The 13,987-nt window shown below is 47.7% G+C and overlaps 2 protein-coding genes across 4 annotated transcripts in view; one reads left to right on the forward strand and one right to left on the reverse strand.

Moving 5' to 3' along the window:
• The window catches only part of MTRF1 (mitochondrial translation release factor 1), a 50,264-nt gene extending 49,530 nt beyond the window's left edge, over positions 1-734 (reverse strand). The window contains exons 1-2 of one of the 3 annotated variants that reach the window (XM_037022864.2): positions 665-734; positions 402-569 (exon numbers count right to left, since the gene is read on the reverse strand). The gene's annotated coding sequence lies outside the window, so the exon portion shown is untranslated. Of the gene's footprint in view, positions 1-170; positions 246-401 lie in introns of those variants that run through there. The other 2 variants (XM_037022867.2, XM_037022866.2) reach the window with 2 other exon arrangements.
• A 3,545-nt stretch (positions 735-4,279) lies between these two features.
• Positions 4,280-12,221, forward strand: LOC140843371 (uncharacterized). Its single transcript, XM_073212560.1, has 2 exons — positions 4,280-4,722; positions 9,795-12,221. Exon 2 carries the CDS (start codon positions 9,856-9,858, stop codon positions 11,629-11,631), a length of 1,776 nt encoding a protein of 591 aa, XP_073068661.1. The 5' UTR covers positions 4,280-4,722; positions 9,795-9,855; the 3' UTR covers positions 11,632-12,221.
• Positions 12,222-13,987: the final 1,766 nt, after the last annotated feature.

The raw sequence follows: 13,987 nt of genomic DNA on the forward strand, positions 1-13,987 counted from the left end.
AGCACATCAGAGCAGGTGTGCCCATTTGAAAACTGAAAGACTAGAAGGATGACGAACAGATTTTTGTTGGAACACTTGTAGCTAAAATGTCTAACTTTCAAGGTCATGAATTTCATGTTAAGAGAAGAAAACCAAAAGCCAAGACATTTACTCTTTAGGATTACCTATACCTGAGAACAGCAAGTCTCATCACCCACCACAGTAACAGGATTACTCCACTACTCTAGGAACAATTCGCGGAGTCCGCACGTCGGCAGTGACACCAAGCCCGCGCGAGAACAGCACGTGCAAACTCAGCTGTGTAACTCACTACACAGAGTGATCCCATAAGGGGATGGGGGAAAAAATGGGGTAAGAAAAAAGACTTCTTAAGATCAGAAAAGAGAAAAAGATTTAGATACCTAAGAAAAAGGAAGGACCGCAGCTTTCGCCTTTCTGAGGTCGGAACCTTCGGTGATCCGTTAAGTTTCAGCCCGACAGACACGGGACGGCTTTCACTTCCGGGTAAACGCTCGCTCCCGTCTCCGCCTGCGTCTGGTCACTTTTCGTTGAGTCTGCGTTACAGTGAGCTAATAGAGGAAACGAGAGAAATATAACAAACCGAGAAACAAACAAAAATGACAAAGCGAGAAAGAAATTCCCAGGAGATTACGGCGCACAGTACTTATTCCGAGCCGGTACTCAGGGTGTGGGAGTCGATGGAGCGCGGGAGGGGGCGGTGGGCAGCAGCAGAGTGTGGAGAGAACTACAACTCCCAGGAGCTCCCACCCGGGAATCCTGGGAGTTGTAGTTTACCCCTAGGCAGGCCCGCCTTGGGCCACAGAAGAAGCTTCTAATTTAACAGAAGCAAACTCAGAAGAGAGATAATGTACAACTGATGAAGACATCAAAATTTATAATATATTAATAAGAAATTAAAAGAATTGCCTTTTGTTATATATGGAGCGACTAAAGCAGAGGCTCTTCAAATTTTTTTTTTTTATGAATCCCTTTTCATCATCCAAAAGTTTAAAGATTCTATCTTAGCAGCTGTACTTTAAGCTTGCTTTCCCTGAAAAAGTACCTAATGACAAAAGGAGACTAAGTTTGTATTTTTAGAAATCATACCAGGCTCCAAAGACTATCACCACAAGCAGGTGATTTTATAGATGGTGCATGCACATAGACCTAATTTAGGGGCTCAAATTAGGTTCATAGATTTTAAATCCAAGTAATAAGCAGTTTCAGGAAATGCAAACATACTGCCTTACTTTGAATATTCCAGTGGGATACAGCGTTTGGCGGCACATTTCAAGTGTGTAATTCCTGTTACAAGCCTACTATACCCATTTTGAAGACACAGAGAGTTTACATAACTTGTCCAAGGTAAGAGAGCTAGTGATAGAGCTGAGATTAAATCAAGTCAGTCTGTCTTAATGACTCATGTGGCTCCTAAATTCTGATGCTGCCTCCCTCCTCCAAAAGATAAACGATTCAGTCATTTATTTGATAAATATTGAGCTCCAGTTATGTGATAATCATTGTTCTAGACATGAAATTTAGCAAAAAAATTTAGAAAAGACAAGAATCTTTGTCCACATGGAGCTTATGTTCCAGTAGGTAACAAATTCCAAAGGATTCACATGTTTCCTAAATTATCCAACCAAATCCTTTAATTCTTTATTTTGTTTTATGTATAAAGATATTTAACAAGTATACAGTATGTAAAGCCTTATTCTCCTTAAAAAAAATAAGCTTTACTGCTATGGACTGAATTGTGCTCCCCCATTCCCCCACCCCCCTCCAAATTCAATATGTTGATGGCAACCCCCAATTCAACTTCACTGGATACTTTCAGAAAGTGATTAAGGTTAGATGAGGTCATCAGGGTGGACCCTGATGTGGTAGGATTAGTATAAGAAACATCAGAGAGCTTTTGAGCTCTCTTTCTCCAGCTCTCTTTCTGTTTACTCTTCAAGAAAGAGATCTCAGAATGAAACCGACCTTGCTGACACTTTGGTCTTGGACTTCCCAGCCTCCCAAATATTAAGAAATACATTTATGCTGTTTAAGCCACTCAGTCTATGGCATTTTGTATGGCAACCCAAGATAAGACATTTACATATGTAAAAATTTATTAAGATGTAACATGCACGTTGTAGGTAAAATTGTAATATTTCTAGAATATCTCGCCTGGCTTTAGTACATCTGCATATCAGTAAGCATTCAGAGGTGGAAAGAAGTATGGCTTTAGTGCATTTGCATCTTTCCTCAGGGGTGGAGAGAAGTTCATCTCTGTATCAATGGGTGATTACCTGGGCAACAGAGGGCCTATCTGTACCTGAGAGGTGAGGGAGAGGGCTGGTTTTGCTTCTGCTGGAGCAGGAAGGAGAGAAGGCCCCTGACTACAGTTTGTAAGCAATAAATGAATTTTAAACTTTATTTCTCCGTTTGACTTGATTCCAGTTTTAGAGGTATTTTGTCCCAGGATTTCCTTTCCTCAGACTTACAACATTATGTATGTTGTTCCCTTAAAAAAATGCTTAGTACTATAAATAATATTTCCTCTTCCGTGTTTTCCCTTAAAAAAAGACATGCTTTGCACTGTAAATATTTCCTTTAGCATGTTTTCTTAAGAAAGAAAATAATGTGCTATATCTATATTAACATGCAGTGATGTCCACAATACATGATTAAATGAAAGAGCATGCTAAAAAAAACCTCAGCAAACTATTTATAAGGATATAGTAATTTATCCTCCATTTACTCCATGGTTCCAAGCACGTAAGCCAGTGAAAATCATGCCTGGACTTGCCTGGGGCTTGCCTGGACTTGCCTCACCTTATTTCTAAACATTCCGACCCACCCCCAAGGCAACAGGCCAAGCAGTACTTTTCCACTCTGCCCCCACAAAAGGCACAACGCTCTGCACCACGCGGCTGCTCACTCTCTCTCTCTAGTGGCAGCTACTTTCTCTTTTAGATAATAAAACCTCTTGCATGGGCCCGTGTCCGCTGAGTCCTTCTGGGTAAGGAGGGTCACGGCAAGATACCCTTTCATTGGTGCCGTGACTTGGATGAGGTGCTCCCATTAACTTTGCTCTTCCTCTGGGAATCTGAGCTGCTTTGGGAACCCTCACTGCCCGATCCTCTTCCACGGGCTCACCATCCACTTCCCCAGTCGCTCGTCTTCTCGCACAACACTGGCCTTCAATTTGGTGAGTCTCCCCTTCATGGTCTACTTAAATGTCCCTTTGGAACCTGGGAAGTGACAGTTGAGTGTCTTGCACACCCAAGGGCTCCTCTAGGACAGGGGCACCCCAACCACAACTTTCAGAGTCACGGTTGATCCCCATAGTCAACTCTTCTCTACCTCCCCATGGTGAGAATCCTCATTCACTGAGGCCCCGTCTCCCTTTATCTACTTGTAAATTCCTGGTATGAGGTACTGAGCCTCCTCGGCATTTTCGCCTCTACTGCTCGGTTAGAGGTGGTGACGACCCCCTAACTGTGTCTGGTCTTTTCCGTGGCCTTCTCAATTGCTCTGGGATGACTCAACAACTTGTGAATGGTCTCATTCTCACCATGGGATCTGGCCCCTCCATTCCTGCAGGTTCACTGCTAGGGTGCTTAGCAATTTAAAACCCCTCCACCTCACTCCAGACGTCAAACCTTTAAAGCTTGTTTGCTACTGTAATGAGATCTGGCCACAATATTCCTTGGATAATCAGTCTAAATGGCCTCCCAATGGCTCTTTAGATCCTAAAATTCTCCATGACTTATGCAACTTCCGTGAGCACACAGGCAAATGGAAAGAGATCTCATATATCCAGGCTTTCTCCTACGTCTGAACCAAGCCTTCTCTCTGTCGCTCCTGCAATCCTAAACACTTACTATTTGCCTTAAAGTCCTCACCCTCCAACAAACCAGATCCCAGTACATCTTCTGACTTTGACCCCGCTGTCGAACTCCCACCCTACTGACCCCAAATCCCCATGGTACCTCCTCCTTCTCCTCCTCCCCCTCAACCCCCACCCAGTCTCCCACCACAAGCTCCCATCAGGAGTGGGGCAACAACCCCACCTCCTCTACCGCAACCAGTTTCCCTTCCATCCCGAGATCCCCTACCAAGCCCTCCAGTCACTCACTCTCGAACCCAGATCCTAGCCCCACTATGGGAAGTAGCCAATACAGACGGCGTCATCTGGGTCCATGTCCCTTTCTCTCTCTCCAATCTGTCTCAAATTGAGAAAAGATTAGGCTCTTTCCCTTCCAACCCAGCTACTTACATAAAAGAGTTCCAGTACTGTTGGCAGCCACGCTCAGAAAATAGCGCCCAATGCAGGGCAGCCGGAAGGCCCCGAACTTCCTAATGACAAATCATCCCACACCACTAAACTACATGCTAATTGCGCCTTGGCATAAGGACCAATGAGACCCACCAAATGGTTATGCTAATAAGGCATATGGAGCCGCACCAACCAGGTCAGAGCATGAGAACTATATAAGCAAGCCTCTCCTTCCCGTCTGGGTCCTGCCCAACTCATTTGTTTCACAAAGAGCTGAAGAATAAAGCTTTCTGCAGAAGAATCCTGCTGTTGTTGCATGCTGTTCTTGCCGGCGAGGACAGGGCACGCGACAAGTGGTGCCGAATCCCAGGAACCAGAACATCACCGGCACAGGGAGGACCCTTCAGACATCTGGAGAGGATTCAGAACTGCAGGTCAGAAGAAAGCCCGGAGGGGTAAGTTCTGAGAGGCCCCTGCTTTTTAGGATAATGGTTGATGGTTCTCTGTAAATAAGGAGGCACCATGGGGAATGCACCGTCATTAGTCACGGCGCTGCAGACAGCTCTCAAAGAGCGAAACTTGAAGGTCTCCAGCAAAGTCTTAGGATCTTTTGTGAAGGAGATAGACCGTGTGGCCCCCTGGTTCATTTGTTCAGGGTCCCTCTCAATCCCGAGCTGGGACAAACTGGGGAAAGATCTTGATAGAGAGGAGGAGGAGGGTAGCCTGAGGGGAGGCACCAGGCCCCTCTGGAAACTGATTAGAGCTTGTCTGCAAGATGAGAGATGTGAAAAGGTAATAAAAGAAGGTCAGAGAGCATTGACAGATATCCAAGAGAGCATGTCAGAAACGGAACGGGAAACAGAGAGCGCGCGCGGCCGAAAAAAGGCCACAAAAACAAAGGTAAAGAAACCTCAGAGTGAGGGAGAAAGCCCGCCTAGGGCAAAAGCGAAAGAGCCCCGAGAAGCGAGTGACGATCGCCTCGGAGAAAATAGTAAATACCCCTGGAAAGAGTTGAGGGACCTCCAACTCTCCAATAGGGAATCTGAGGAGGAATTAACGTCCGCAGAGGAAGGGGAAGAAAATAAAACCGCAGAGTGTAGAAGTAAGGGAACCAGCAAAGTTGAAAAGCGGACCAAGGAAAAAATGAAAGCAGGGTGTCCCCCGACGCCCGTTGCCCCGCCACCTTACGTGAGTGGCGCACTCTCCTTTTGCCACCCAGATACTCTTCAGGCAATTAGACAAATGTTTCCTGTATTTGAGGATAATGGCGTACGCTCTCACCAGCCCCTGAGCCATAAACAAGTTAAGGAGTTAGCAGAATCCGTTCGGGCTTATGGAGTCAGTGCTAACTATACCATAGCACAAGTTGAGAGATTAACAGAGACAGCCATGACACCCGCAGACTGGCAATATGTAACTAAGGCATGCCTTTCTAGTATGGGGCAATACATAGAATGGAAGGCATTGTGGCATGATATCAGCATGACCCAGGCACGCGCAAACGCGGCCGAAGGACAGCCTGCGTGGTCATATGATATGCTGACGGGCCAAGGACAGTGGGTAGCTGACCAGACCGCCTTCCCCTTACAGGTATACGCACAAATAAACACGTGCGCCGCCAAGGCATGGAAAGCCCTCACCAACAAAGGAGAAGTATCAGGCAATTTGACAAAAATTATTCAGGGGCTGAGCGAGCCATTTTCTGACTTTGTCGCTTGTATGATGGAGGCCGCAGGCAGAATATTTGGAGATCAGGAACAAGCAATGCCCCTAGTGGAGCAATTAGTATTTGAACAATGTACCAAAGAATGCAGACAGGCGATAACACCCTGGAAACAAAAAGGGATACATGCCTGGTTGAAAGCCTGTAGAGAAATAGGAGGGCCACTCACCAATGCGGGCCTAGCCGCAGCCATATTACAGAGCCACAAACAAGCCAGGATCACTAACAGAAGTATTAAATGCTTTCAATGCGGGAAATTAGGACATATAAAGAGAGAGTGTAGGAGCCCAGCTTCAGAACAAACAACCCAAAAGACCCCTGGGTTGTGCCCTAAGTGTAAGAAAGGCAGGCATTGGGCCAATGAGTGCCGGTCTATTAAAGATATAGAAGGGAAACCCTTAGAACTGCCAAAAAACGCCCAGAGGGGCCCCCGTCACCAGGGCCCGCAAATATATGGGGCAACCAGCACGCAAGTGTCATTCGGGAACAACCAGGCCCCCCAAGGAGAGCCACTTCAGGTTCCGCGGGATTGGACATCCGTGCCACCACCAGAATAGTGTTGACTCCACAGATGGGAGTTCAGCCTATCCCTTCAGACTTTAAAGGCCCCCTACCACCAAATACCGTTGGGTTACTCCTAGGGCGCTCTTCTGCTGCATTGAAAGGCCTGGTAGTTCATCCCGGAGTTATAGATCAAGATTATGAAGGACAGGTAAAAATCATGTGTTCGGCTCCCAGAGGAATCTACCCTATATCTCCGGGAGACCGCATAGCCCAGCTCTTAGTTTTACCTAGTCTCCACGCCAATTATCCTGCTACCAACACGGAGAGGGGAGAAAGGGGCTTCGGCTCCTCTGACTGGGATTCAGCCTTCATAGTATTAGATTTAGCAGACAGACCAAAATTAACTCTTCAAATAGAGGGAAAGAGCTTTGAGGGAATCCTAGACACTGGAGCAGATAAAAGTATTATCTCTGCAACCTGGTGGCCCTCCAAGTGGCCTGTGACCCAATCCTCACATTCATTACAAGGTTTAGGATATGAGTCAAGCCCTTCAATTAGTGCCAAACCATTGAAATGGCGAGCCCCTGAAGGACAAGAGGGTACAGTCACCCCTTATGTACTCCCTCTACCGGTCAATTTATGGGGGAGGGATGTCATGAGAGACTTAGGCCTCAAACTCATTAATGAATACTCCACCCCCGCCCAAGGCATGATGATGGACATGGGATACATCCCTGGCAAGGGGCTGGGGAAACACCAACAGGGACACATAGAGCCCATCCTGCCCAAAGTAAAGAATGACCGTCACGGCCTGGGTTTTTCATAGGGGCCATTGAAGATGCCATGCCCATACCTTGGCTCACAGAGGAGGCCGTATGGGTTCCTCAGTGGCCCCTATCCTCTGAAAAATTAGAAGCAGCTCATTGCTTAGTGCAAGAGCAGCTCCAAGTGGGACACCTAGAACCCTCTGTGTCCCCATGGAACACACCCATATTTGTAATCAGGAAAAAGTCAGGATCATGGAGGTTGCTTCATGATCTGAGAGCAGTAAATGCTCAAATGAGAATGCTTGGACCCGTACAACGGGGACTGCCACTCCTCTCTGCCTTACCCAAAGAATGGAAAGTGCTCATAATAGATATTAAAGATTGTTTCTTTTCTATACCTCTAAGCTCCAAGGACAGGGAAAGATTTGCTTTTACTTTGCCAGCTATTAACCATGAACAACCCGATGCCAGATTTCAGTGGAAGGTCCTCCCTCAAGGAATGGCAAATAGCCCCACCATATGTCAACTGTACGTTCAGCGAGCGCTAGACCCAATTCGTAAGACCTATCCCACGCTAAAGATCATCCATTACATGGATGACATCCTTCTTTGCTCCCCACAACCAGCAGAAATAGAAGAAGCATATATAGATCTCACTAGATCCCTAGAAAATTGGAGACTGAATATAGCAAGCGAGAAGGTCCAAAAATCTAGTGTTAGCAAATTCCTAGGAGCAACCATTTACACAGATGTAATTTGCCCCCAAAAGCTTGAGATAAGACATAATCAATTGCGAAATTTGAATGACTTCCAAAAACTCCTAGGGGATATTAATTGGTTGCGCCCATACTTAAAGATACCCACCACTGAATTGACTCCACTATTTAAAACCCTAGAAGGAGACCCACAACTAACGTCACCGCGCTCCCTCACACCTGAGGCATTACAAGCCATTCGCAAAGTAGAACAGGCTTTGATGACAGCACAATTAAATAGAGTGCAATCGAATGAACCCTTTGAGTTGTGTGTGCTTCCCACCCCGGAGCTGCCAACAGCAGTCTTATGGCAGCACGGCCCACTGATCTGGATCCATCCCCAAGCCTCTCAGGCTAGGACAATAGAGTACTATCCAGCAGCCGTGGCCAAACTTGCTTTGAGAGGAGTAAAAACCTCCATGACACATTTCGGAGAGGCTCCAGCTAAAATTATAACCCCTTACAGCGTAGAACAGATACAAGTATTATGTGCTATGAACGATGATTGGGCCATACTTGCTTACAGTTTCTCAGGAACCTTTGATAATCATTTCCCTAAACATCCCCTCATCAACTTCGCCAAAAATCATCTCCTAGTATTCCCTCGGGTCACTAGCCTAACCCCGCTGCCTCATGGAAAAACAGTTTACACGGACGGGTCTAAGACAGGCACAGGTGCCTATGTCCATGATGGCAAAGTTGTGACAAAAGGCTACACGCCTGACACTCCACAAATAGTGGAATGTCGCATAGTCTTAGAGGTCCTACAAATCTTTCCTGAACCTTTAAATATTGTGTCTGACTCCTGTTATGTAGTTAATGCAGTCAAATCTCTAGAAGTGGCCGGGCTAATTAAAGCGTCCAGCCCAGTAGCCACTTTGTTCAAACAGATACAATCAGCACTACTTCATAGGCAATCTCCTTTGTATATAACTCATATCAGAGCACATTCAGGCCTTCCCGGGCCTATGACCCAAGGCAACCACCTGGCAGACCTTGCAACCAGAAGCATAGCCTTTCCCCTGCTAGACCCTGTCACCACAGCTTCAAAATTCCACACACAGTTTCATGTCACTGCCGAAACGCTGCACAGGCGGTTTAGCATAACCAGGGCCGAAGCTAGGAACATTGTCCTTAGCTGCCAACACTGCTGCAGCTTCCTTCCCGCACCTCATGTGGGGATCAACCCCAGAGGTATTAGGCCTTTACAAGTTTGGCAAATGGATGTGACGCATATTTCGTCTTTTGGGAAACTGAAATATGTACATGTATCCGTGGATACTTGTTCAGGAGTCATCTTTGCCTCCCCATTGTCAGGAGAGAAAGCTTCCCATGTCATCCAGCACTGCCTTGAGGCTTGGAGCGCATGGGGGTTACCACAGATTCTGAAAACAGACAATGGCCCAGCCTATACCTCTACAAAATTTGCTCAATTTTGTCATCACATGGGGATAAAACATATCACTGGCCTTCCCTACAACCCACAGGGTCAAGGGATTGTGGAACGCGCGAACCGCACGCTCAAATCCTATTTACTTAAACAAAAAGGGGGAATTGAAGATATACCCCCCACACCAAAAACTGCCATAGCCCTAGCACTTTTCACTATAAATTTTTTGAATCTGGATGCTCAAGGCCATACAGCAGCGGATCGCCATAATCAGTGGCCAAAAGACCCACAAGAACTAGTAAAATGGAAGGACGTGTTATCTAACCAATGGAAGGGCCCGGATCCAATCATAATCAGATCCAGGGGAGCTGTGTGTGTTTTCCCCCAGGGTGAAGAAAATCCCTTCTGGATCCCGGAGCGCCTAACGAGGAAAGTCCTAAACAAAGGAGATGACTTCGCTGTACCTCCTGACCCTGCTCCTGACACTGGAGACCCCGACTCAGGGAGTATTGAGATGGGGAATCCTGTCTGCCTTTCCTAAGCCTATGCCTGTCCATTTCAATGCAGCCGTTTTTCCCCGCTTTTTCACCACCAACTCTAGTATGAACTTGCCCTACCTAGTTAAAGACACCCTAGTAGCTCCCCTGGGAGAAAACCAATCCTTCGTAACTAATGGGTCATTATGCTTCACCACTCAGAATCTAGCTGGCTGTATCTCCCTGAAACGGAGGAAATACGGATGGTTCAGTGACATAATTCTAGAGGCCAGTAGCCTCCCCGTTATGTCAGCTAAATTTGAAGGGCCTAATAAGGAAGGGAGCCCGTCCTATAAGAACATGACTATCCACCAGATGGTTCTCTGGATCAATGGCACATTTGTACACTCTCCCAGGAACAATTCCACCGACAGGCCTCGTCAACCCAAATATGCCTCCCATTGTGTGGGCGACTATGAGGGAGAGCTGTGGCCCTGGACTGACTGTCAGTCAACTGTAGTAACGTGGGCAACTGAGAGGCAGGAGTTTACCATCTCCCCAGATATGGAGGGACGGCCAGCCAATGAGGCTTGGTGGCCAGTAAAGGTGCTCGAAGGCGAGTTTCGTCAGCAGCTGAGCATGAACCCCTTCCATAAATGGATGCTGTGTGGAGTCAATGGCTCGTGTACCGACCTCTCCCCCTTTTCCGCCCTCCAGGGTGGGGGAATCGGTGTAAAAAATATCACCTTTTGGTGCGAGAATAACCACATGCGCGCACACTGGAACATGATCATGACCCATAACAACGAGAACTACACGTGTTCAGCAAAATCAGGTCCAGAGACACCTAATTCCCTTTTTCCACCTTCTCCAGTATGCGTATACCCCCCATTTCTGTTTATCTTATCCAATAGTAGCTTTGACTCCTGCTCCAATGAAACCTGCTTTCTGTCTCAGTGTTGGGATGCGCGTAACTTTACCAATGCTTTGGTAGTCCGCATCCCCCGTTGGGTCCCTGTTCCCGTAGACGCCCCTAACACCATGACTCTGTTTCGAGAAAGGCGCGATTTCGGCGTTACAGCCGCCATAGTGCTCCTGATCTCCGCGACCGCGGTCGCAGCCACCGCCGCTGGTATAGCTTTAGACACCTCCATCAAATCGGCTACAGAGCTCAATAACCTTGCAGCCTCAGTAGCTTCTGCCCTGGACCAACAGTCCACACTTGATGGCAAACTGAAAGGAGGAATAATGATCCTCAATCAACGCATAGATCTCGTGGAGGAACAAATAGAGGTGCTCTGGCAAATGGCCCAATTGGGATGTGAGCGGAAATATCGTGCCCTCTGCATCACTAGCATTCAATATAAAAATTTTACACGGGCAGCTAATCTGTCACGAGACCTGTCCCAGTATCTTTCAGGAAACTGGTCCCAAGACTTCGATGGGACACTAGAAGAGCTGCGGCGAGAAATTATCCACATCAACTCCACCCGTCTAGATATCTCCGTAGCGGAAGGACTCTCTTCCTGGTTCCTCAGAGCTCTCTCCCACTTCAAGGAGTGGGCGGGCATGGCTGGGATGGGCGTGTTCCTGCTTGGAGGTCTCATGCTCTTACTCTGGTTGTTATGCAGACTCCGCAACCAACATAAGCAGGACAAGGTGATCCTTGCTCAAGCCCTAATGGCGATAGACGTTGGCGCCTCTCCCCAAGTGTGGCTCAACATGCTTAAGAAGGAAGCTCAGCTTTAGCTTGAGGTAGCTCTTGCACCCTGAGCCCATGTGGCACTGCACCAGGCCTGAGTACCTCAATGCTTAATCACAGCTTTCTTTAAGAAGCTCATGGTGCAAGAGGGTTGAGAAAAAGGGTCCAAACCCTTTGTACCAAGCGGTCCCAACGCCAGCCAGAGGATGCGAGGCAAAGCACTGCAAGAGGTCTTGGACCCCTCTGAGAGGCATGCCTGACTGCATAGGGGTAGATGCCCAGAACCCCTCTCCAAAAAGGGGGCATCAGGAAGTGCGATGGAGGTCAGGCCTCTGTCTCCGCCTCTGCTGGCAAGTTCCGCCTTGAGCTTCTGTTAGACAAAAAAGGGGGAGATGTTGGCAGCCGCGCTCAGAAAATAGCGCCCAATGCAGGGCAGCCGGAAGGCCCCGAACTTCCTAATGACAAATCATCCCACACCACTAAACTACATGCTAATTGCGCCTTGGCATAAGGACCAATGAGACCCACCAAATGGTTATGCTAATAAGGCATATGGAGCCGCACCAACCAGGTCAGAGCATGAGAACTATATAAGCAAGCCTCTCCTTCCCGTCTGGGTCCTGCCCAACTCATTTGTTTCACAAAGAGCTGAAGAATAAAGCTTTCTGCAGAAGAATCCTGCTGTTGTTGCATGCTGTTCTTGCCGGCGAGGACAGGGCACGCGACACAGTACCTAACTCAGTCATATGATCTTACCTTTCATGATATTCACATGATCTTATTCAACACGCTTTTGCCCGAGGAGCATAGGCGAGTCTGGGAACAGGCTAGAACTCATGCCCATGAGGTTCACCAAACTTCTCCAGCTCATCCAATTGGTCCTGAGGCAGTTCCTGACTGAGACCCTAACTGGGACTATAATACGGCAGGGGGAGTCACCAGTTGAGATCAATTCATCACCTGCCTCGCAGCAGGTCTCAGGAAGTCAGCCAATAAAGCCATTAACTATGAAAAACTCCAAGAGGTTATTCAGGATAAAAATGAGAATCCTTCTATGTTCCTAGACCGCCTCACCAAAGCTCTTTTACAATATACAAACCTAGACCCTGACACCCCAGATGGGAGGCAATTATTAATGACCTACTTCTTCACCCAGAGTTTCCCCGACATTAAGGCTAAACTTAAACATCTAGAGAAGGGACCCTTAACTCCTCAGGCAGAAGTCCTGGCAGTGGCCTTCAAAGTATATAACGGAGGAGATGAAAAGGCCCGTAAACAAAAATATCAAATGCTGGCTAAGGCCTTTCAACCTACCCCAACCACTGGTGCTTGGGTATCCTCACTTCCTAAGCAGCATCCAGGAGGAGGACCCCCTCATCCATGCTTCAAATGTGGTCAAATGGGTCATTGGGCAAGAGCCTGCCCAAATCCCTAGAAGCCCCCTGGTCCATGCCCTAAGTGCCATCAGGAGGGACACTGGGCTGTTGACTGTCCTCGCACACCAAGAGGTGCCAGGCCATCCAGCTCTAACATGCCACACATAGACCTTCTGGGTCTGGCAACTGATGATTGAGGGGGCCTAGGACTCCTCCACCCAACCACTACCATCACCGTACAGGAAGGAGCCCAGGGTAACCATTGTGGTAGCAGGTAGGCCCATCTCTTTCCTTTTGGACACTGGGGCCACCTACTCAGTCCTGAAGGAGTTTTGGGGACCTCCCTCCCTCTCTCAGTCCTCTATAGTTGGGGTAGAGGGCACACCTTACCAACCTTTACAAACTCCCATGCTTCACTGCATCTTTAGAGGCATTGCCCTCTCTCACTCCTTTTTGGTAATTCCTCAGTGTCCCATCCCCCTTATGGGAAGAGACCTATTACACAAGGTTGGAGCTTCCATTACTTTTGCTCCCGGACCGCGCCTCAACCCCAACTCGCCTTCAATCCCAGTTTTACTCCTCCTCCAACCCACTGCAAACCCACCTCCCTCTCCTTTTCCTCTGCCACCCCATCTGGTCAACCCTGTAGTCTGGGACACCCTCACCCCCTCCATCGCCACCTGTCCCCCAGTAATTATCAGACATAAAGACCCCATCTCTTTTCCCTCTCAAACTCAGTACCTGCTGCCCCTCAAGAGTTTACTGGGCCTGCAGCCAATTATCCAGGAACTTTTATACAAACGGCTACTACGACCAGCCAATTTCCCTTTCAATACTCCTATAATGGCAGTTAAAAAGCCTAATGGTTCTTACAGTCTTGTCCAGGACCTAAGTGTAATTAATGCAGCCATTGTTCCCATCCATCCTGTGGTCCCGAACCCCTATACTTTATTGCCCACCATTCCTGCTTCCACCACTCACTTTTCTGTCCTTGTCCTCAAAGATGCATTCTTCACTATCCCCACTC

Source organism: Manis javanica, chromosome 9 (assembly GCF_040802235.1).
Source record: "Manis javanica isolate MJ-LG chromosome 9, MJ_LKY, whole genome shotgun sequence".
NCBI classification, from domain to species: Eukaryota; Metazoa; Chordata; class Mammalia; order Pholidota; family Manidae; genus Manis; species Manis javanica.